At 41.2% G+C, this 21617-nt stretch overlaps 1 protein-coding gene across 2 annotated transcripts in view; it reads right to left on the bottom strand.

Moving 5' to 3' along the window:
* LOC112216193 (prickle-like protein 2) overlaps nt 1-21413 on the bottom strand; it is a 46387-nt gene extending 24974 nt beyond the window's left edge. Inside the window, exons 1-2 of one of the 2 annotated variants that reach the window (XM_024376012.2) lie at nt 20986-21413; nt 799-881 (exon numbers count right to left, since the gene is read on the bottom strand). In XM_024376012.2, the coding sequence (XP_024231780.1) occupies nt 799-881; nt 20986-21027 (125 nt within the window). In that variant the 5' untranslated portion in view covers nt 21028-21413. The remainder of the gene's footprint in view (nt 1-798; nt 882-20985) is intronic. The other variant, XM_024376013.2, reaches the window with a different exon arrangement.
* Nucleotides 21414-21617: the final 204 nt, after the last annotated feature.

Raw genomic sequence — 21617 nt, 5'->3', positions numbered from 1 at the left:
ATACCTTTTCTTTCAAAAACAAGGACCTTTCTAAGTGACTCCAAACTTTTGAACGGTAGTGTAGATATTATTATTCCATTACTTTACTTAGATTTGTGTGAATTGGGTAGTTGTGGAATTGTTAGATTACAGTGTATAGGCTACATGTATAATCAGAGAGCTCCCTCCAACCACAGCATGTCATAGGTCTCTGCTATGAACACTTTCAAAAGTTTTAAACGTGCTAAACCACATGCAGCTAGCATTTCTAATGGTAAACCCTTGCACTCAGAGGTTGTTTGTGTGTGGATAACATCGACTCACACAAAGTGCAGCTGCTCTGTTTTTTTTGTTGCCTAGATTCTCTATGACCTTTTCTTTCACATTACTGAATGCTTTATCTGTTCTGGATGTGGTAAATGTGTTGTGTGTGGACAATGTTTGTTTGAGTCTATATATAGACCTACTCTCCACATGGACAGTTAATCAGCTCTCCAATCCCCAGTCCACTCTAACATATAAAAACACAGAGAAACCATATTGTTGTCAGAAATCACCTCAAATCACCCAATACAGAATGGAAGTTAGCCATATGACTCTTCCTCAATAAGTAAGTTACAACCAAATAGTGACAGCCATGTGACACACAAGAGAGCACTGCCTGCACTAGACTGTGATCATACCTATCCTACTTATGAGTTATGACTCCAAAATGAGAAGGAAAGAACCCTATGGCATGAAATATAATCACATGAAACATCTTGAAAACAGTGTCGATGTTCCTGTGAGGAGTATGTGACGGGAGTACGCGAGGCCTACCTCCAGCCATGCATGCGAAAGCCAGGACACTGGTCTCCACATCTTATACATGGTTGTCCCCGGTCTGGGTCTTCCTCCTCCTGCTGAAATCACCACAACACGACATTAGACACCCAGTATGATATTATTCATGCATCAAACAATTAGAATAAAATTATCAACAAATGCAGCATTTATTTATTTCACATGACAGTAAGTGATTGGGAGGAGAAATGGTCACGTGTCAATGGTCAATCCACTTCAATCAAAAGCAGTATGGATGGTGAGAGGGTCATTCTTGAGGAGGTCATTTATTGCATAGGATTTAAGTCGAGTGATCTTTCCCAAAAGATTATTCTCTGGAAAGCAAAATAAATTCACAGAGATCCAGTGAAAAACATGGAAATATCCCTTCCCTTACCCCCTCAATTTACACATCTGCAGTTTGATTCCATGATTGACAGAGAAGTAGGATTGTATTGGTTCAATATGTAATATTGGTCTTGCTCATAATCCATGGGTGTGATGTCATCTGTGAGTACATGCATGTAAACAATGTGCATGACTGTGTAACAGGGTGTGTTAATAGGGTTGTTTATGTGTGAACACAAACTCAGCAAAAAAAGAAACGTCCTCTCACTGTTAACTGCGTTTATTTTCAGCAAACATAACATGTGTAAATATTTGTATGAACAAAAGATTTCACAACTGAGATATAAACTGAACAAGTTCCACAAACACCTGACGAACAGAAACGGAATAATGTGTCCATGAACAAAAAAAGGGGGGGGGGGGCGTTTCTTTTCAGGACCCTGTCTTTCAAAGATAATTTGTAAAAATCCAAATAACTACACAGAGCTTCATTGTAAAGGGTTTAAACACTGTTTCTCATGCTTGTTCATTGAACAATAAACAATTAATGAACATGCACCTGTGGAACGGTCGTAAAGACACTAACAGCTTACAGATGGTAGGAAATTAAGGTCACAGTTATGAAAACTTAGGACACTAAAGAGGCCTTTCTACTGACTCTGAAAAACACAAAGATGCCCAGGGCCCCTGCTCATCTGCATGAACATGCCTTAGGCATGCTGCAAGGAGGCATGAGAACTGCAGATGTGGCCAGGGCAATAAATTGCTATGTCCATACTGTGAGACGCCTAAGACAGCGCTACAGGGAGACAGGGCGGACAGCTGATCGTCCTTGCAGTGGCAGACCCCGTGTAATAACACTTGCACAGGATCGATACATCCAAACATCACACCTGCGGGACAGGTACAGAATGGCAACAACAACTGCCCGAGTTACACCAGAAACGCACAATCATTCCATCAGTGCTCTCACTGTCCGCTGAGAGAGGCTGGACTGAGGGTTTGTAGGCCTGTAAGGCAGGTCCTCACCAGACATCACCGGCAACAATGTCGCCTATGTGCACAAACCCATCATCACTGGACCAGACAGGACTGGCAAAAAGTGCTTTTCACTGACAAGTCTGGGTTTTGTCTCACCAGGGGTGATGGTTGGATTCCTATTTATCGTCGAAGGAATGAGCGTTACACCGAGGCCTGTACTCTGGAGCGGGATCGATTTGGAGGTGGAGGGTCCGTCATGGTGTGTCACAGCATCATCTGACTGAGCTTGTTGTCATTGCAGGCAATCTCAGCACTGTGCATTACAGGGAAGACATCCTCCTCCCTCATGTGGTACCCTTCCTGCAGGCTCATCCTGACATGACCCTCCAGCATGACAATGCCACCAGCCATACTGCTCGTTCTGTGCGTGATTTCCTGCAAGACAGGAATGTCAATGTTCTGCCATGGCCAGCAAAGAGCCCGGATCTCAATCCCATTGAGCACATCTTGGACCTGTTGGATCGGAGGGTGAGGGCTAGGGCCATTCCCCCCAGAAATGTCCGGGAACTTGCAAGTGCCTTGGTGGAAGAGTGGGGTAACATCTCACAGCAAGAACCGTCAGTACTTATTAATGCATGGTGCCGTCCATGAGGAGGAGATGCACTGCAGTACTTATTAATGCAGCTACTGGCCACACCAGATACTGACTGTTACTTCTGATTTTCATCCCCCCTTTGATCAGGGACACATTATTCCATTTCTGTTAGTCACATGTCTGTGAAACTTGTTCAGTTTATGTCTCAGTTGTTGAATCTTGTTATGTTCATACAAATATTTACACGTTAAGTTTGCTGAAAAGAAACGCAGTTGACAGTGAGAGGATGTTTATTTTTTTGCTGAGTTTATTAACACTTGTGAAGGATGCCCAGCGCGTGCGTTAAGGCAATAAACAGGGCACGCCTTTTTTTTTTTTTTTTTTTTTTACTTTTTCAAATCATAGTCGCACACTTCCTGTAGCCTAGCCCATAGGCCTATATGTTTTGATAAGGTTTGTATCACAACCAAAGTGTCCAAATAACTTCTTCAAATTAAGCACATTAATTCGCTTTGCAACCAGTGTAGAGCATAACTATAGAGCATAACATGGTCCCAGATCATGACAAACCCTCCACCTCCAAATCGATCCTGCTCCAGTACAGGCCTCTGTGTAACGCTTATTCCTTCAAGTATGTAAACTCTGGGACAGTTGTGGGATGCCATAGATCTCACTTTTTTAAATGTAGATGTTCCAAAGGTCTGCATCAGTGGCTTGTAGGCTGTGTGTGGAAGCCAGGAGATGCTAAACGTGTTTCTGTAAACTAACAGTCAAATACAGTGTGACCGGCAGTTATTTGCTTGGCAATCACTGGCTGACAAAATGTCCTGACCGCCACAGCCCTAGTTAGAGGTAGGGGAACAGGTTCTCCTCCAGTCCAGAAGTAACAGCCCAGGCCCTGAGTCCAATCCCCATACAGCAGAACTACAGCTCCTGCTGGGAGTGGGACTACAGCCACACACGACCCAAACTATGTCATTTTGTGAATTCAGAATATCTCAAAGTACATTCAACAAACCATTAAAAAAAAAAACATCTTTGCACATTAGTATTGGTGTCTATTCATGCAAGTAGTCTTTGAGAGTGTGTGTGTCACACTACTGCTCTATTGTGGTGTCTCTTTTTAGAGATGAGAGGAAGGAAACAGATACAGGAAGTGTGCTGCACTCTTTCCTTTCCCTCTCCATGTAGTCACTGTCTCCACTTTCCTTTCCTCTGACACTGGCATCCTACCTCTCCTCTACCACATTCTGATGAATAATTTTCTCACAATAATGTACTCTTTTCTTACATTTGTCTAAAAGGTGTTGAGAGATACAGTAGATGATAAACAGTTGGTTCACACCATACACTAGGTTTCCCCAATAGAAGACCCGCGGGCCAAATTCGTCTCGTGGGTGATTTGATTTGCCCCCCAATTTTTCCAGCTCATAAAGTTATACAAGTACAGCGAGTAGCCATTTTCAGTGAGTGTGGACATTTACAAGCGAAAGGGAACGAGAGAAATTGCGCAAATGAACAAAGTTGTGATGTATGCTTTTCTGATGGAAGAGCAGCGTGTGTACACGGAGCAGAGGGGGGGGGGGAAATGCTAGTTGGAAGCACAGGGGAAAAAATGGCAGCTGTACAGATAACTCATCCAGAGGTCTTTGACTTCTCAAACATGGCAGAAAGCTAACAACCCGTCTCCTTATTAATTCAGCCACATACTCAGCAAACTAAGAAGTAACTAAATACACAGCTGGAGAGTATAGCACATCTTAGACAGTTATAAAATATCTGATGGCAAACATTTAGTAGTGAATTGCATACAAGTGTAACTTCATTACCTCATATGTGCAGCACAACAGAGAAGGACTCACCAATAGATATAGAATGCTATGGACTCACTAGCGTCCGCATTCTCCAGTTGTACACTTTACAACGAACACGTGACTGCCTGCTGTTCTGGGGAACTACGGTAAGCTTCATAATGAAGAATAATGTGGCAGGCAAAGGAAGATCGCAATCTGCTTTATCTCCTAACTTCTTCTGCAGGTATTTACTCAAAAAGTAGCTACAAATACTGAAATGTATTCAAAAACCCCAAAGAAATAGTTTCAACGGTATTGACGGTATATGAAAACCATCCTGTGGGTATTTCCAAATAACCCGGAATACAGTATATACTAGGGATGCACAATATATCGGTGAACATATCGGAATCGGCTGATATTAGCTAAAAATGCCAACATCGGTATCGGCCCGATGTCTAGTTTAAAGCCGATGTGCAAAACCAATGTCAAAGCTGACGTGCATACCTATATAACGTAGGTACATGATGTAATGACGCCACGCACTACACGTGCAACACAGCATTCCTAACCTAGCCCACAATGTCTGCTGTGTGGATCGAGCAGTCAAGTCGAGCAGTCATTTGAAAGAGTAAGGAAATTTCAGAGAGAGAACTCAAAGGTGAAATCCATTAAAGCCAAGATAATGGAATTCATTGCCCTTGACAATAAACCGTTCTCAGTTTTTTTTGTACCATTTTTCAGATGTTGCCCTACCGGAGTTACACAGTAATAGCGTCATTGCTATTAGTTTCATGACTGACATTTGGACCAGCGATATCAGCCCCATAAGCAGGCTGAGTCTGACAGCACAGTGGGTTGATAAGGATTTCGTACTGAGGAAAGCCGTATTGCATGCTCATGAATATGCTGGTTGTCATACCACTGCTGCCATTTCAATGGCATTTGAGAACATGTTTAAAACTTGGAAACATGAACACACTAGTTAGCGCCATTCAAACAACTGACTTGAGGAATTAACTCATCAACTGTGCCTGCAGCAGACGTGATACCCTCTGTCATGGCATTGAAACATCTGTTCAACAAAACTGACTGGAATGTAAACAAATGTGCACAAAATTTGAGATAAGCTTCATGTGCGTATGGAAAATTTCGTATGGATTTTTTTTTTTTAGCTCATGAAACATGGGACAAACACTTTACATGTTGCACTCATATTTTTTTTCAGTGTAGTATTCGTATTCTAATTCCTAATTTTAACGCCACCGATTCTGTCACATAACAGTGGAGTGCGCATGCCCATTTTGACTTCGTCAATGCTAAGCTAACCAGTTAGCTAGCAGCTAGTGTGTGACATTAGTGCTGAATAGTTTCTATTGAGTGAAGATGGCCCCTTTTCCCGACGAGGTGGATGTTTTTACTGGCCCACATCGGTGAATGAAACAGTTGCTCTTGACAACAGTTTGCCCCGGCAACACAACTGCCCACACAGGCTGTGAACAAGCGATTCGGTGGCATTCTCTCTTTACTGTGTTGCCACCATGCTCGATGCTATGTACAAGGACCGCTACTTTGATGTAGACAAGAAACAGGGTTTATGTGAAATGTTACATACACAGATGGAAACAGACATAGTGATAGTGCGTACCGAGGAAGAGGCGCCACGGACAGACAGAGCTGAAACTTCACTGCTTGACATGTATGATGAAATCCTGGTTGAGAATGAAACGACTGAACAAACGAAACAGCACAGCAAGTAAGTGAAAGAAATAGGTTTTGATTACGTTTTACTGGTAATGGGGACATACGTAAATACCAACAAAATAACTTTTTGGTCAGTGTGTGTGAGTGTGTGTGTGTCTGTCTGTGTAACCTTTATTTAACAAGTCAGTTAACAACGAATTCTTATTTACAATGACGGCTTACCCCGGCCAAACCTGGACGATGCTGGACCAATTTTGCGCTGCCCTATGGGACTCCTAATCACAACCAGATGTGATACAGCCTGGATCTGAACCAGGGACTGTAGTGACGCCTCTTGCACTGAGAATGTTCCCTTAGCTTTCTGCAACTCTTTGCAATGTTTCAAAAGAGCTGTTACAGCAGAATTCAAAAACACATATTCTATATTTCTATATTTCTATATATTTCTATATATTTCTATATTTACAATTCAAAGATTTCAATCCTTTTTGTTTCAATATGAACCCTTTTCTTTTACAGGTCAATATGTTTAGGCCCGGTCCCAGATCCCTGGTCTCCCCCACAGCCCGGTCCCAGATCCCTGGTCTCCCCAGGGCTGCGTCCATGTGTGTGTGTTAACTATTTATCTGTATTAGAATGCTTAAAAGACAGTTAAAATTTTAAATATCAGGTATTGGTGTCGTTTTTTTAGCAAGGAAAATATTGGATATCGGATTCGGACAAAAATGTAATATCGGTGCATCACTAATAAATCACTAACCGCTACATACAGCCTACATCATTGTCACCATATTAGCTCTCTCTCTGTCTTGATCTCCTTCGTTTTAGAAGAAATGTATTTGTTCAAAACTGTTCAACTATTGTCTTTCTCTCTCTTTGAGACGACTACTCACCACATTTTATGTACTGCAGTTCTAGCTTGTGCTTTTAGTACTAGATTATCTGATCCTTTGATTGGGTGGACATGTCAGTTCATGCTGCAAGAGCTCTGATAGGTTGGAGGATGTCCTCTGGAAGTTATCATAATTACTGTGTAAGTCTATGGAAGGTGGTGAGAACCATGAGCCTCCTAGGTTTTGTATTGAAGTCAATGTACCCAGAGGAGCTAGCTGTCCTCCGGTTACACCATGGTGTTACCCTACAGAGTGCTGTTGAGGCTACTGTAGACCTTCATTGCAAAACAGTGTGTTTAAATCAATTATTTGGTGACATGAATATATTTAGTATAGTTTTATCAAAAAAGGAAAACTTTAATGGTTCACTACTTTTATTTGAATGAAATTCACTGAGGATGGTCCTCCTCTGAGGAGCCTCCACTGGATACGGTATCCCGCCCATCCCTATTCCCAAGTATCCCAATTTAATCAAGGTTTGAAATGATTCAGTTTTTCTCAAATTCTGTATATGTTTGGGCATCTTGCAGTGTACAATTATGTATTACTATGTTCCGGCCCCCAACCATCCTCTCAAGAAAAAAATTATAAAGAAAAAATAATAATATCAACCCACGGCTGAATGTAATTGGGAACCCCTGCCATACACCATAACCTGATACACCCGGTCTTGGTTTGTGTGGTGTACATGACAATTTGTCAGTCTACTCTTGTTTCATTGTGCAAAACATTAGCCAGCCCTTCAAACAATAGAAAGGGAAAGATGGGGTAGTTAACAAAACAATATTTCTTAGATAAGTGAGAGAGACAGGGAGAGATAATCCCTGCCACGAAACAAGAACGGTGCCAAAAAACTGGAGACTCCCTCGAGCAATCTCACAAACTACACAGACATACCACTTATCCTTCTCTCTCACATACACACACCCAAATAAACCAAACCCATGTGATACGGGAATTGGAAGGCACCTGTGAATACCTGTTCAACTTTGTTCTCAAACCACATATCAGTACATAGGGGAAATGTCATGTTAGTATTCACGTCAAGCCAGTTATACCATTTGGGTTTTTATTGCTTGTGAAACTAGGTTATTATGATGGGGCTGCAGTGCTAACAATGCTACAATAGACCAATCGGTTGGATGTTGTTGTCTGTATTTCACTCTTTTCATCAATGAGTATTTCAGATGTTGTGATGTTTGTGTGTCATTGAGAAACTGTCATTGAGAAACTACACCACTGAGACACTTCAACACCAACCTACCAAATGGCACCACCCCCCCTGCTCTGAGCTCAGATGCCCAATCTATGAACAGCATCAACAGGTTAGCCCACATGAAACAGTCACAAGCTAAGGAAAGAACATCGAATGGTTCACATACCATTTTATTGCATCTGGTGTGTGATTTAATATCTACATAAGGACATGTACATGCATGCTCACACACAGACATAAGTACTCAAAGTTATCTAAATCAATCAGTACAAGGCAGAAACATAAATTAAAAAGTTAAACATAGCCTGTTTGAACGTCTTGTGTACACACACAAATGTAAAATGGCAAGAAGGTGGAGATAAAGGAACTGTACAAACGACTTCTGGGTGACTGGACCTTTCTGTTCTCATTTGCTAACAGAACTTTCAGACATGGTGACTGATCTCAGGGGGACAGGGAGGGGGAAACCCCCAACTCTAATCACACAAGCCCAACTGTACGGAGTACTGAGAAAGTAAGTCCTCGTCAAACGTTCCCCTCCAAGTTGCTATTAATAAAATACGAATTCAAACATGAAAATATCTGTTTTGTACTTCATACCTTGTACTGAACACACACACTCACACATAACTACACATAGTCTCTCACAGTCAGAGAGCTGACTCTTTTGTCTCTGGGGAATGCGGCGACCCATGTTAACACATGTGCTAAAACAAACAGCTAGTGAAGCCTCATTGCCCTCTGCCATACTCACTGATCCTTGACATGTACAACTCTCCACCAGAGCATGGGACTTCCTGGGAAAGTGTGTCATAAATACAGAGAGAAAAACAGGTGAGGAAAATACCAATCATGTTGTATTGACAAATGGAAGATTAGAATACTGGGGAGAGAAGAGAGGAATGGAGAGAGAGGGCATGCAAAGCATGCATTGTGGTTAGAGCAAATAACAGAAGTACTATATACTGTACAAAGCCTGCAGAGAAGGAGCATAAGTAAATACAATAAAGACGCATAAAATGTTAGCTAACAACTGTTAGGCCAGTACAGTACTGTTCGGTTCAGTACAAGTGTGGTTAAATCAGTATACAGGCTATTCTGGTATTGAGAACCCTTCCCTTTTTGCAAATGTTGTTACATTACAGCCTTATTCTAAAATGGATTTTAAAAATTAAGAAGGAAAGGCACACACCTGTCTATATAAGGTCCCACAGTTGACAGTGCATGTAAGAGCAAAAACCAAGCCATGAGGTCGAATTAATTATCTATAGAGCTCCGACACAGGATTGTGCCGAGGCACAGATCTGGGGAAGGGTACCAAAAAATGTCTGCAGAATTGACGGTCCTCAAGAAGACAGTGGCCTCCATCATTCTGACATGGAAAAAGTTTGGAACCACCAAGACGCTTCCTAGGGCTGGCCGCCCGGCCAAACTGAGCATTCAGGGGAGAAGGGCCTTTGTCAGGGAGGTGACCAAGAACAAGATGGTCACTTTGACAAAGCTTCAGAGTTCCTCTGTGGCGATGGGAAAATTCCAGAAGGACAACCATCTCTGCAGCACTCCACCAATCAGGCCTTTATGGTAAAGTGGCCAGACAGAAGCAACTCCTCAGTAAAAATCACATGAAGAATCTGCAGAGAAGAATGGGAGAAACTCCCCAAATACAGGTGTGCTAAGCTTTTAGCGCCATACCCAAGAAGACTCTAGGCTGTAATCACTACCAAAGGTGCTTCAACAAAGTACTGAGTGAAGGGTCTGAATTAGAGGTTGACCGATTAATCGGTATGGCCGATTAATTAGGGCAGATTTCAAGTTTTCATAACAATCGGAAATCTGTATTTTTGGACGTCGATTTTTCCGATTAGATTTTTTACACCTTTATTTAACTAGGCAAGTCAGTTAATAACACATTCTTATTTTCAATGACGGCCTAGGTACAATGGGTTAACTGCCTTGTTCAGGGGCAGAACGGCAGATTTTTACCTTGTCAGCTCGGGGATTCAATCTTGTAACCTTACAGTTAACTAGTCCAACGCTCTAACCATCTGCCTCATGAGGAGCCTGCCTGTTACGCAAATGCAGTAAGAAGCCAAGGTAAGTTGCTAGCTAGCATTAAACTTATCTTATAAAAAACAATCAATCATAAATCACTAGTTAAGTACACATGGTTGACGATATTACTAGTTTATCTAGCGTGTCCTGCGTTGCATATAATCGATGCGGTGCGCATTCGCGAAAAAGGACTGTAGTTGCTCCAACGTGTACCTAACCATAAACATCAATGCCTTTCTTAAAATCAATACACAGAAGTATATATTTTTAAACCTGCATATTTAGCTAAAAGAAATCCAGGTTAGCAGGCAATATTAACCAGGTGAAATTGTGTCACCTCTCTTGCGTTCATTGCACGCAGAGTCAGGGTATATGCAACAGTTTGGGCCGCCTGGCTCGTTGCGAACTAATTTGCCAGAATTTTACGTAATTATGACATAACATTGAAGGTTGTGGAATGTAACAGGAATATTTAGACTTAGGGATGCCACCCATTAGATAAAATACGTTACGGTTCCGTATTTCACTGAAATAATAAACGTTTTGTTTTCGAGATGATAGGTCATTAATATGGTTGAATCTGGAAACTAAGACTCGTAGTTTTGTGTGTTATTATGTTAAAATTAAGTCTATGATTTGAAAGAGCAGTCTGACTGAGCGGTGGTAGGCAGCAGCAGGCTCGTAAGCGTTCATTCAAACAGCACTTTCGTGCATTTTGCTAGCAGCTCTTCGCTGTTCTTCAAGCATTGCGCTGTTTATGACTTCAAGCCTATTAACTCCCGAGATTAGGCTGGTGTAACCAATGTGAAATGGCTAGCTAGTTTCAAACGTCACTCACTCTGAGACTTGGAGTAGTTGTTCCCCTTGCTCTGCAAGGACTGCGGGTTTTGTGGAGCGATGGGTAACGCTGCTTCGAGGATGGCTGTTGTCGATGTGTTCCTGGTTTGAGCCCAGGTAGGAGCGAGGAGAGGGACGGAAGTTATACTGTTACACTGGCAATACTAAAGTGCCTATAAGAACATCCAATAGTCAAAGGTATATGAAATACAAATCGTATAGAAAGAAATAGTCCTATAATTCCTATAATAACTACAACCTAAAACGTCTTACCTGGGAATATGGAAGACTCATGTTAAAAAGAACCACCAGCTTTCATATGTTCTCATGTTCTGAGCAAGGAACTGAAACGTTAGCTTTCTTACATGGCACATATTGCACTTTAACTTTCTTCTCCAACACTTTGTTTTTGCATTATTTAAACCAAATTGAGCATGTTTCATTATTTATTTAGGGCTAAAATGTATTATATTAAATTCAAATAAGTGTTCATTCAGTATTGTTGTAATTGTCATTATTACAAATAATTAAAATGTAAAAGAAAATTGGCCGATTAATCGGTATCGGCTTTTTTTGGTCCTCCAAAAATTGGTAACGGTATCGGCGTTGAAAAATCATAATCAGTCGACCTCTAGTCTGAATACTTACGTAAATGTGATATTTACGGTTTCCTGTTTTTGCTTTTTAATTATGGGCTATTGTGTGTAGATTGATGAGGGAAAAAAACAATCTAATCAATTTTATAATTAGGCTGTAACGTAACAAAATGTGGAAAATTTCTAAGGGTCTGAATACTTTCCGAATGCACTGTACTCAGCAGTGAAATCCCAAACATATTGACGATAAAAGCACACTGCTCTCTGACCTTAAAATCAATGTAAAGATTTATGTGAGTTGATCAATGCCAGGAGTCATATGTTCAGATAATGGTTGTAGGCCTTGAGTTTATGTACTGCATATGAATTCCTTTATAATAGTGCATAAACAAGAAACACAAGGTCAAACTCCGTCCTCATAAAGCTGATCCATTCTGCTCATGGAGTAAAAGCCAGTATTAGAACAGTCCCATCTGTAAACTGATCCAGAAAGAAATGCATCCAAACCTGCCATGCTGGTTCTAATTAACTTCATGGTGCAAACAGAGAGAGAGGGGATGTTATCTGCATATCATTACCATGACGAATAAAGTTTGTAATGGAAACTTCAGATCCATCATACAACTTTGGCTCCTTTAGCTTATTTTTCCATGAATGAAGACAAGAGCAGGGAGGAGAAATGTATCATGTGCTAGAGAACATGTGAAGGAGATGATGTCAAGAAAACTCTCACATACTAAGTCAAAGTAAAGTGGATTATTGTGGGTTTCATGTGTTTCCTTCACATCTCCTAGAAAGAGATAATATACATCAGGTTTATGGCCCTGCAGTGGGTTAGGCTATTTTGCTTTCTGAAGTAGGGGATGTGATGGGTGGGGACTGCTGACGAAGGAAGTGAGGTAATAAACTGCATGTGTGACATACAGTTGAAGTCAGAAGTCTACATACACGGTTGGAGTCATTAAAACTCGTTTTTCAACCACTCCACAAATTTCTTGTAAACAAACTATAGTTTTGGCAAGTCGGTTAGGACATCTACTTTGTGCATGACACGTAATTTTTCCAACAATTGTTGACAGAGATATTTCACTTATAATTCACTGTATCACAATTCCAGTAGGCCAGAAGTGTACATACACTAAGTTGACTGTGCCTTTAAACAGCTTGGAAAATTCCAGAAAATGATGTCATGGCTTTAGAAGCTTCTGATAGGATAATTTGCATAATTTGAGTCAACTGGAGGTGTACCTGTGGATGTATTTCAAGGCCTACCTTCAAACTCAGTGCCTCTTTGCTTGATATCATGGGAAAATCAAAAGAAATCAGCTAAGACCTCAGAAATAAATTGTAGACCTCCACAAGTCTGGTTCATTCTTGTGAGCAATTTCCAAATGCCTGAAGGTACCACTGTCACGACTTCCGCCGAAGTCAGTTCCTCTCCTTGTTCGGGCAGCTTACAGCGGTCGACGTCACCGGCTTTCTAGCCATCGCCGATCCACCTTTCATTTTTCCATTTGTATTGCCTTCCTACATACCTGGTTTCAATTTCCTCAGCATTAGACGTGAATATAATATGTTTGTTGTTTCGCGTATGTGCACAGTCGCGCTGGGTTATGTCAACCCATATTGTGTTTAGTGTTCTTAGTGCCGTGGGTTTTTGTTCGCCAAAATAAAAGGCTCCTTGGCTACCCAGCTTCTGCTCTCCTGTGCCTGACTCCCTTACAGCCAGTTACACATACCTAAAAACCACGTTCATCTGTACAAACAATAGTACGCAAGTATAAACACCATGGGACCACGCAGTCATCATACCGCTCAGGAAGGAGATGCATTCTGTGTCCTAGAGATGAACGTACTTTGGTGTGAAAAGTGCAAATCAATCCCAGAACAGCAAAGGACCCTGTGAAGATTCTGGAGGAAACGGGTACGAAAGTATCTATATCCACAGTAAAACGAGTCCGATATCGACATAACCTGAAAGGCCGCTCAGCAAGGAAGAAGCCACTGCTCCAAAACCGCAATAACAAAAGTCAGACTACGGTTAACAACTGCACATGGGGACAAAGATCGTACCTTTTGGAGAAATGTCCTCTGGTCTGATGAAACAAAAATATAACTATTTGTCCATATTGACCATCATTATGTTTGGAGGTAAAAGGGGGAGGCTTGCAAGCCAAAGAACACGGGGTTGGCAGCATCATGGTGTGGGGTTCTTTGCTGCAGGAGGGACTGGTGCACTTCACAAAATAGATGGCATCATGAGGTAGGAAAATGATGTGGCTATATTGAAGCAAAATCTCCTGACATCAGTTCAAACTTGGTCGCAAATGGGTCTTCCAAATGGACAATGACCCCCAAGCACACTTCCAAAGTTGTGGCAAAATAGCTTAACTTCTCTAGGGTAGGGGGCAGCATTTGGAATTTTGGATGAAAAGCGTGCACAAATTAAACAGCCTTCTATTCAGGCCCAGAAGATATGCATATCCTATAATTAGTAGAATTGGATAGAAATTCTCTAAAGTTTCCAAAACTGTTAAAATAATGTCTGAGTATAACAGAACTTATTTGGCAGGCGAAAACCGGAGAAAAATCCATTCAGGAAGTAGGAAATTCCACTAGATGTCAACAGTCTTTAGAAATTGTTTCAGGCTTGTATTCTGAAAAATTAGGGAGTAAGAGCAGTCTGGATGAGTGGACCCTGCCGTGTCAGAGCTTTTTCATGCGCGCGACCGAGAGAGTGCCTTTCTTGTTTACCTTTTATATTGACAACGTTATTGTCCGGTTGAAATATTATTGATTATTTAGGCTAAAAACAACCCGAGGATTGAATATAAACATAATTTGACATGTTTCTATGAACTTTACAGATACAATTTGGATTTTTTTGTCTGCCTGTTATGACTGCGTTTGAGCCTGTGGATTACTGAAGAAAATGCGAGAACAAAACGGATATAAAGAGAGACTATCGAACAAAAGGAACATTTATTGAATAAATGAATGTCTTGAGTGCAACCATATGAAGATCAAAGGTAAGTGATTAATTTTCTCTCTATTTCTGACTTGTGTAACTCTTCTACTTGGCTGGTTACTGTTTGTAATGATTTGTCTGCTGGGCTTTGTTCTCAAATAATTGTAAGGTATGCTTTCGCCGTAAAGCATTTGTGAAATCTGACACTGTGGTTGGATTCACAAGAGGTTAATCTTTAAACCTTATGTAAAATAGTTGTATCTTTTCTGAATTTTTATAATGAGTATTTCTGTATTTGAATTTCGTTAATGTCCCACATACCCTAGAGAGGTTAAGGACAACAAAGTCAAGGTATTGGAGTGGCCATCACAAAGCCCTGACATCAATCAGATAGAACATTTGTGGGCAGAACTGAAAAAGCGTGGGCGAGTAAGGAAGCCAAAAAACCTGACTCAGTTACACCAGCTGTCAGGAGGAATGGGCCAAAATTCACCCAACTTATTGTGGGAAGCTTGTGGAAGGCTACCCGAAACATTTGACCCAAGTTAAACAATTTAAAGACAATGCTACCAAATACTAATTGAGTATATGTAAACTTCTGACCCACTGGGAATGTGATGAAAGACATAAAAGACTAAATAAATCACTCTCAACTATTATTCTGACATTTCACATTCTTAAAATAAAGCGGTGAACCTAACTGACCTAAGACAGGGAATTTTTACTAGATTTAAATGTGAGGAATTGTGAAAAACTGAGTTTAAATGCATTTGGCTAAGGTGTATGTAAATGTCTGACTTCAACTGTATACACACATCCTACTTTAGTTACTGCCTATGACCTTGATATCAGCTTTATCTAAAAAGCATTTTTTGTTATTACAAGGTGGAGATCAGATATTGTGTGTTTGTTCTCAGGCTCATGCATGTCATGGCTATGTGAACACAGCAGTCAGACAGATTGTGAGGGCCACAAAGTTGGGTAAAGGGTTGAACCTAAAAGCTGACCAGTGCCATCATAGTCATGTACAGTCGTGGCAAAACGTTTTGAAAATGACACAAATATTCATTTTCACAAAGTCTGCTGCCTCAGTTTGTATGATGGCAATTTGCATATACTCCAGAATGTTATGAAGAGTGATCAGAGGAATTGCAATTAATTGCAAAGTCCTTCTTTGCCATGCAAATGAACTGAACCCCCCCAAAAAATTCCACTGCATTTCAGCCCTGCCACAAAAGGACCAGCTAACATCATGTCAGTGATTCTCTCATTAACACAGGTATGAGTGTTGACGAGGAGAAGGCTGGAGATCACTCTGTCATGCTGATTGAGTTCGAATAACAGACTGGAAACTTCAAAAGGAGGGTGGTGCATGGAATCATTGTTCTTCCTCTGTCAACCATTGTTACCTGCAAGGAAACACGTACCGTCATCATTGCTTTGCACAAAAAGGGCTTCACAGGCTATGATATTGCTGTCAGTATGATTGCACCCAAATCAACCATTTATCATCAAGAACTTCAAGGAGAGCGGTTCAATTGTTGTGAAGAAGGATTCAGCGCGCCCAAGAAAGTTCAGCAAGCACCAGGACTGTCTCCTAAAGTTGATTCAGCTGCGGGATCAGGGCACCACCAGTACAGAGCTTGCTCAGGAATGGCAGCAGGCAGGTGTGAGTGCATCTGCTCACACAATGAGGCGAAGACTTTTAGAGGATGGCCTGGTGTCAAGAAGGGCAGCAAAGAAGTCACTTCTCTCAAGTAAAAACATCAGGGACAGACTGCTATTCTGCAAAAGGTACAGGGATCGGACTGCTGAGGACTGGGGTAAAGTCATTTTCTCTGATGAATCCCCTTTCCAATGGTTTGGGGCATCCGGAAAAAAGCTTGTCCGGAGAAGACATCGTGAGCGCTACCATCAGTCCTGTGTCATGCCAACAGTAAAGCATCCTGAGACCATTCATGTGTGGGGCTGCTTCTCAGCCAAGGGAGTGGGATCACTCACAATTTTGCCTAAGAACACAGCCATGAATAAAGAATGGTACAAACACATCCTCACATCCGAGAGCAACTTCCCCCAACCATCCAGGAACAGTTTGGTGACGAACAATGCCTTTCCCAACATGATGGGGCACCTTGCCATAAGGCAAAAGTGATAACTAAGTGGCTCGGGAACAAAACATTGATATTTTGGGTCCATGGCCAGGAAACTCCCCAGACCTTAATCCCATTGAGAACTTGTGGTCAATCCTCAAGAGGCGGTTGGACAAACAAAAACCCACAAATTCTGACAAACTTCAAGCATTGATTATGCAAAAATGGGCTGCCATCAGTCAGGATGTGGCCCAGAAGTTAATTGACAGCATGCCAGGGCGGATTGCAGAGGTCTTGAAAAAGAAGGGTCAACACTGCAAATATTGATTCTTTGCATCAACTTCATGTAATTGTCAATAAAAGCCTTTGACACTTTTGAAATGCTTGTAATTATACTTCAGTATTCTATAGTAACATCTGGCAAAAATATCTAAAGACACTGAAGCAGCAAACTTTGTGGAAATTAATATTTGTGTCATTCTCAAAACTTTTGGCCACGACTGTAATGGCAATTTTGGGTAACACTTTGGGGTACTATGTCCTGGCAAAATAAATACTGGGGGTATGCCGTACCGGTAAAAACATGAGCCTATGACAATGATTAAAAATAAAATCAAGAAAGCCTACAGTTATTATACAACTATTTATCATTACCTCATTAAAATTTGCGAAAGGTCTTGAAAATAGGTGGTATAGCCTACACGAGAACACTGACATTTTGACAAGGCAGAGATGAGTGGCCGAGACACGCGGACAGCAGTGGATGCATACATTCTGGCCTACACTCTTAGAAAAAGGGTTCCAAAATGGTTACTTTGCTGTCCCCATAACAGAAAAGTTTTTGGTTTCAGTTAGAACCCTTTTGGGTTCCATGTAGAACCCTCTGTGGAATGGGTTCGTCATGGAACCAAAAAAGGTTCTACCTGGATCAAAAAACAGTTCTTCAAAAAGGTTTTTCTATTTGGGAAAGCCGGAGAACCATTATAGGCTCTGGTTAACACCTTTTCTCCTAAGAGCGTAATGACAATTGCCAAAATGTTGTGTAACAGATGTTTCTTTCCATTCACCACTGTTTGGAGGCTGAAAATACAATGAGTGTACAAAACATTAGAAACACCTTCGTAATATTGAGTTGCACCCCCCTTTTGCCCTCAGAACAGCCTCAATTCGTCAGGACATGGACTTTCCAAGGTGTCGGAAGTGTTCCACAGGGATGCTGACAGTTGTGTCTAGTTGGCTGGATTTCCTTTGGGTGGTGGACTATTCTTGATACACACGGGAAACAGTTGAGCATGAAAAACCCAGCAGTGTTACAGTTCTTGACACAAACCGGTGGGCCTGGCACCACATACTCTGTTGAAAGGCAGTTAAATATTTTGTCTTGCCCATTCACCCTCTGAATGGCACACATACAGAAGCAATATCTCAATTGTCTTAAGGCTTAAAAATCCTTATTTAACCTGTCTCCTACCCTTCATCTTCACTGATGAAGTGGATTTAACAAGTGACATCAATAAGGGATCAAAACTTTCACCTGGTCAGTCTATGTCATGGAAAGAGGTGTTCTTAATGTTTTGTACACTCAGTGGATGTATGTTAGTGATGTGCAGTTCGCAAACATTTTTATTTTTTTTAACAACTCTTTTTACTGACTCGAGAGTCATGAATAGTTTTTCTGAGTGACTTGTTCATTTTAGTTGTTCGTTAGACCTACTAGTGCTGGCCTCTATGAGCCCTACAGCAGGATTAATACACCCTCTTCTTTCTCAACGGCTCCGGACACGTGCTCCAACCACCAACTGTCTGTCATTATGCACGCAGGGAATAAATAGATCATGAGTGTAGAGAAGAAAAATACATGTTTAGAACTCATAATGGATCGCATTGCTGCAAGAATGAATGCAATGAATTGATTATTGAATGTTACGATGGACACAGCTTTGTAGAACCAAAACGTACACAGCCACTGCTCTACAAACTCAAACACGAGAGAATTAATTTGGGGGGGTTTCAGTTCACGAACAACATTGTGCTTATCACCCTCACCGCAGTCAAGCAATGCATTCCGCCAAGAGTCGTTCACAATCTAGTCCGGTTGCGGCCACTAATACGTGCTCTGGGCATTAGGCCTTACTGACTCAAATGAACTAAATGGGTTGAAAGGTAGCTTAGTAAAGGAGCCCTGAAGTGATTATTTGACAAGCGCGTGCACGCATAGGTGGACCATTACCAGGAAGTAATGTATTCTACTTTCACCCCTCCTTATACTCATGTTATAACAATGTAACTATATAGTAACAACATTGTTACAATGCATATAAGAACAGATGCTGGAATGGAGCCAGCAGGATGTTTAGCTTAGTCATAAAACAGAATGTTTTACGTATAGTTTTCCCGCTGTGTTTGAAGAGTTAACAGCGTTAACTCGTCAACGTTAACAGCGTCAACGTTAACAGTGGAGAAGTCATGGGTCACAGGCCTGTGCAGCCAAAATCACTAAAGGCATGTTGGGTTGAGTTGTTACACTCCTCACTGGGCTGGATACATCAAAAACACAGCCTGTAGGGAATGCTTCACCTAACCATCAACACCACACACATCTTTCTCTTCTCTCGGGAACAGTCAGGAGCACATCCCCATCCCCTTTGAGCGTTGACAATACCATACTGCATGTTAACATCATACAGCCTTTTGTTTATCTTTGCAATTCACAGGTTCTGTACCTTTGATGCACGTTGATGTGTTCAGGTTTTTACCTCAAATGCATCTACTGTACACCTGGGATAATATTTGTTGTCGTCAATAGGGATTTAATACAAGTACTTCAGTGTGGGATATATTTTCTGCAAAGAATGCTTTTATTGCTTCCTGAAAATGTATCCTCTCTTTGACCAAGAGAGGCTGACACCAACTAAACTCACCAGCTGGCTTACTGTGTTGTGTCTTGACCTCAAAACCACCCTTTCAAGTGATTCATGACAAAACTGAGTTGGCATAATTCTGCAGCTTTTGCATGTCTTAACTACCTGTGTTTTTAGTTTCCATTGGGAGGATTGCTTCAGGCTACTAAAATGACGCTGACTAAAAGCTTTATTCACATTTTGGAAGCTCCTGCAGAGGAAAGGAGACACGTACTCCCTGGATATGCCTTTTTATGTGCCTTCTTGAAATTGCAATTATAACTCTTTAAAATGTGTATGTATGAATGTCTTATATAATGTCCACATACCATTTCACCTTCTACTGAAGTTCTTATAGAATCGATACTGTAGATACAAAGCAGTCATGAATACAGCAGACCCTAAATGGGACCATAGTGTGGATCTGTTGTGTGTGGCGAGTTCCACATGCCAACAGCCCAGTATAATTATAGTGGGATTCACTTTTAAGGGCATTGGAAATGCTCCAAGTATGCTAGAAGCCAGATGTTTAGTATAACAACAGCTATACTAGTCCTCCATGACTGAATGGTTCAACTCCCTTACTGAAAAAAAAACAATGTCCTCCCTGGCACTAGTCATAGGTGTAAACTCAAATGCATTGGTGAGTCAATGTTCTTAAATAAAAACATTTTTAAAGACTACCTTGCCTTTGAGCAACAAGTGTGTGTACATTTAAAAAAAATATGAGTGTGTGTCACACAGAGCTCCCTAAGAGTGTGCGGGCTGGGGTCGGTGAGTGGAAGGCTATACTTTGGGCTATAAGTTGCCTGCCTAACCTGTGCAGGTAAATGCCAATGACGTAGGTGACCGTACGCCCCTCCCACGCAACCATGATTCATCTCAACTCAGAAAACAAAGAACGGAATTCTGTAAACTAAATCAAGAGAAGTAAAGCAACTTGTCAAATTATATCATAACGCATAGGCAGGTCTATAACCAATCCGAATAACACAACGTTAGCAAAAAAAAACAACCACATAGCCTATTTAGTTCTGCCAACTTTGATTATCTTTATTTGTAAGTAATTAACTAGATACACTTCGAAAAGCTATTCTATGTCAATAATGTCTTAAGTACGTTCCAGAAAACAGTAGGCCTATACCACGGACTGAAAAACAAAAAAAACTAAGTACAATGTTTTAACCTGTAGTTCTGGCCATTCTACTTACCGAGCGATTCGACCGTCGTTTTTTAGATCCGCGCTTGAACATGTCGATGGTTAAAGAACAAGCGGCTTCGTTGTTTCCAAATAGTCTGGGAGAGTATTTAAATAGGTAGATACATGAAGCATCTAAATTCACATAACGTAAAATATGTTCCGATAAGTTGTGTCCCAAATACAGTACCAAATTGTACAAACCCCCTCTTCTTGGAGTTTTACGCAGTCAATTTGCTGGAGTCGTCTGAAAATTACTGACGCATACGTAAGCACGCTACACCGAGATGACTGCACTTTTGAGCACGGATGAACACTGTACTGGCGTTGAGGTTCTTCAATATTGCCCATCTGTTGCATTAATAAGAAAACACTCGGGCCATGAGGAGTCAACTTTTTAAAGGTAGAGTGCACCAGGGGCATCATGCACCCCAAAACATCTGAAGGGGAACAAAGTACATGAGGATGGCTGCAGGGTGGTCCTGAGGGGGGCTAGACCCCTGCCCATAATTGAGAATTTCGCATTTTTTCAAATACCTATAATCATTATGCTTAAGTTTATGTAAAATATGTATATTTTCCTGCATATCTAAGCATAACTCCAAACAGGGCTACTGGTGGCATTTTGTTTTTAAAGAAGCGAAA

Source organism: Oncorhynchus tshawytscha, linkage group LG16 (genome assembly GCF_018296145.1).
Source record: "Oncorhynchus tshawytscha isolate Ot180627B linkage group LG16, Otsh_v2.0, whole genome shotgun sequence".
Lineage (NCBI taxonomy): Eukaryota > Metazoa > Chordata > Actinopteri > Salmoniformes > Salmonidae > Oncorhynchus > Oncorhynchus tshawytscha.
The sequence above is the reverse complement of the archived record's forward strand: the minus strand, read 5'-3'. Positions and strand labels throughout refer to the sequence as shown.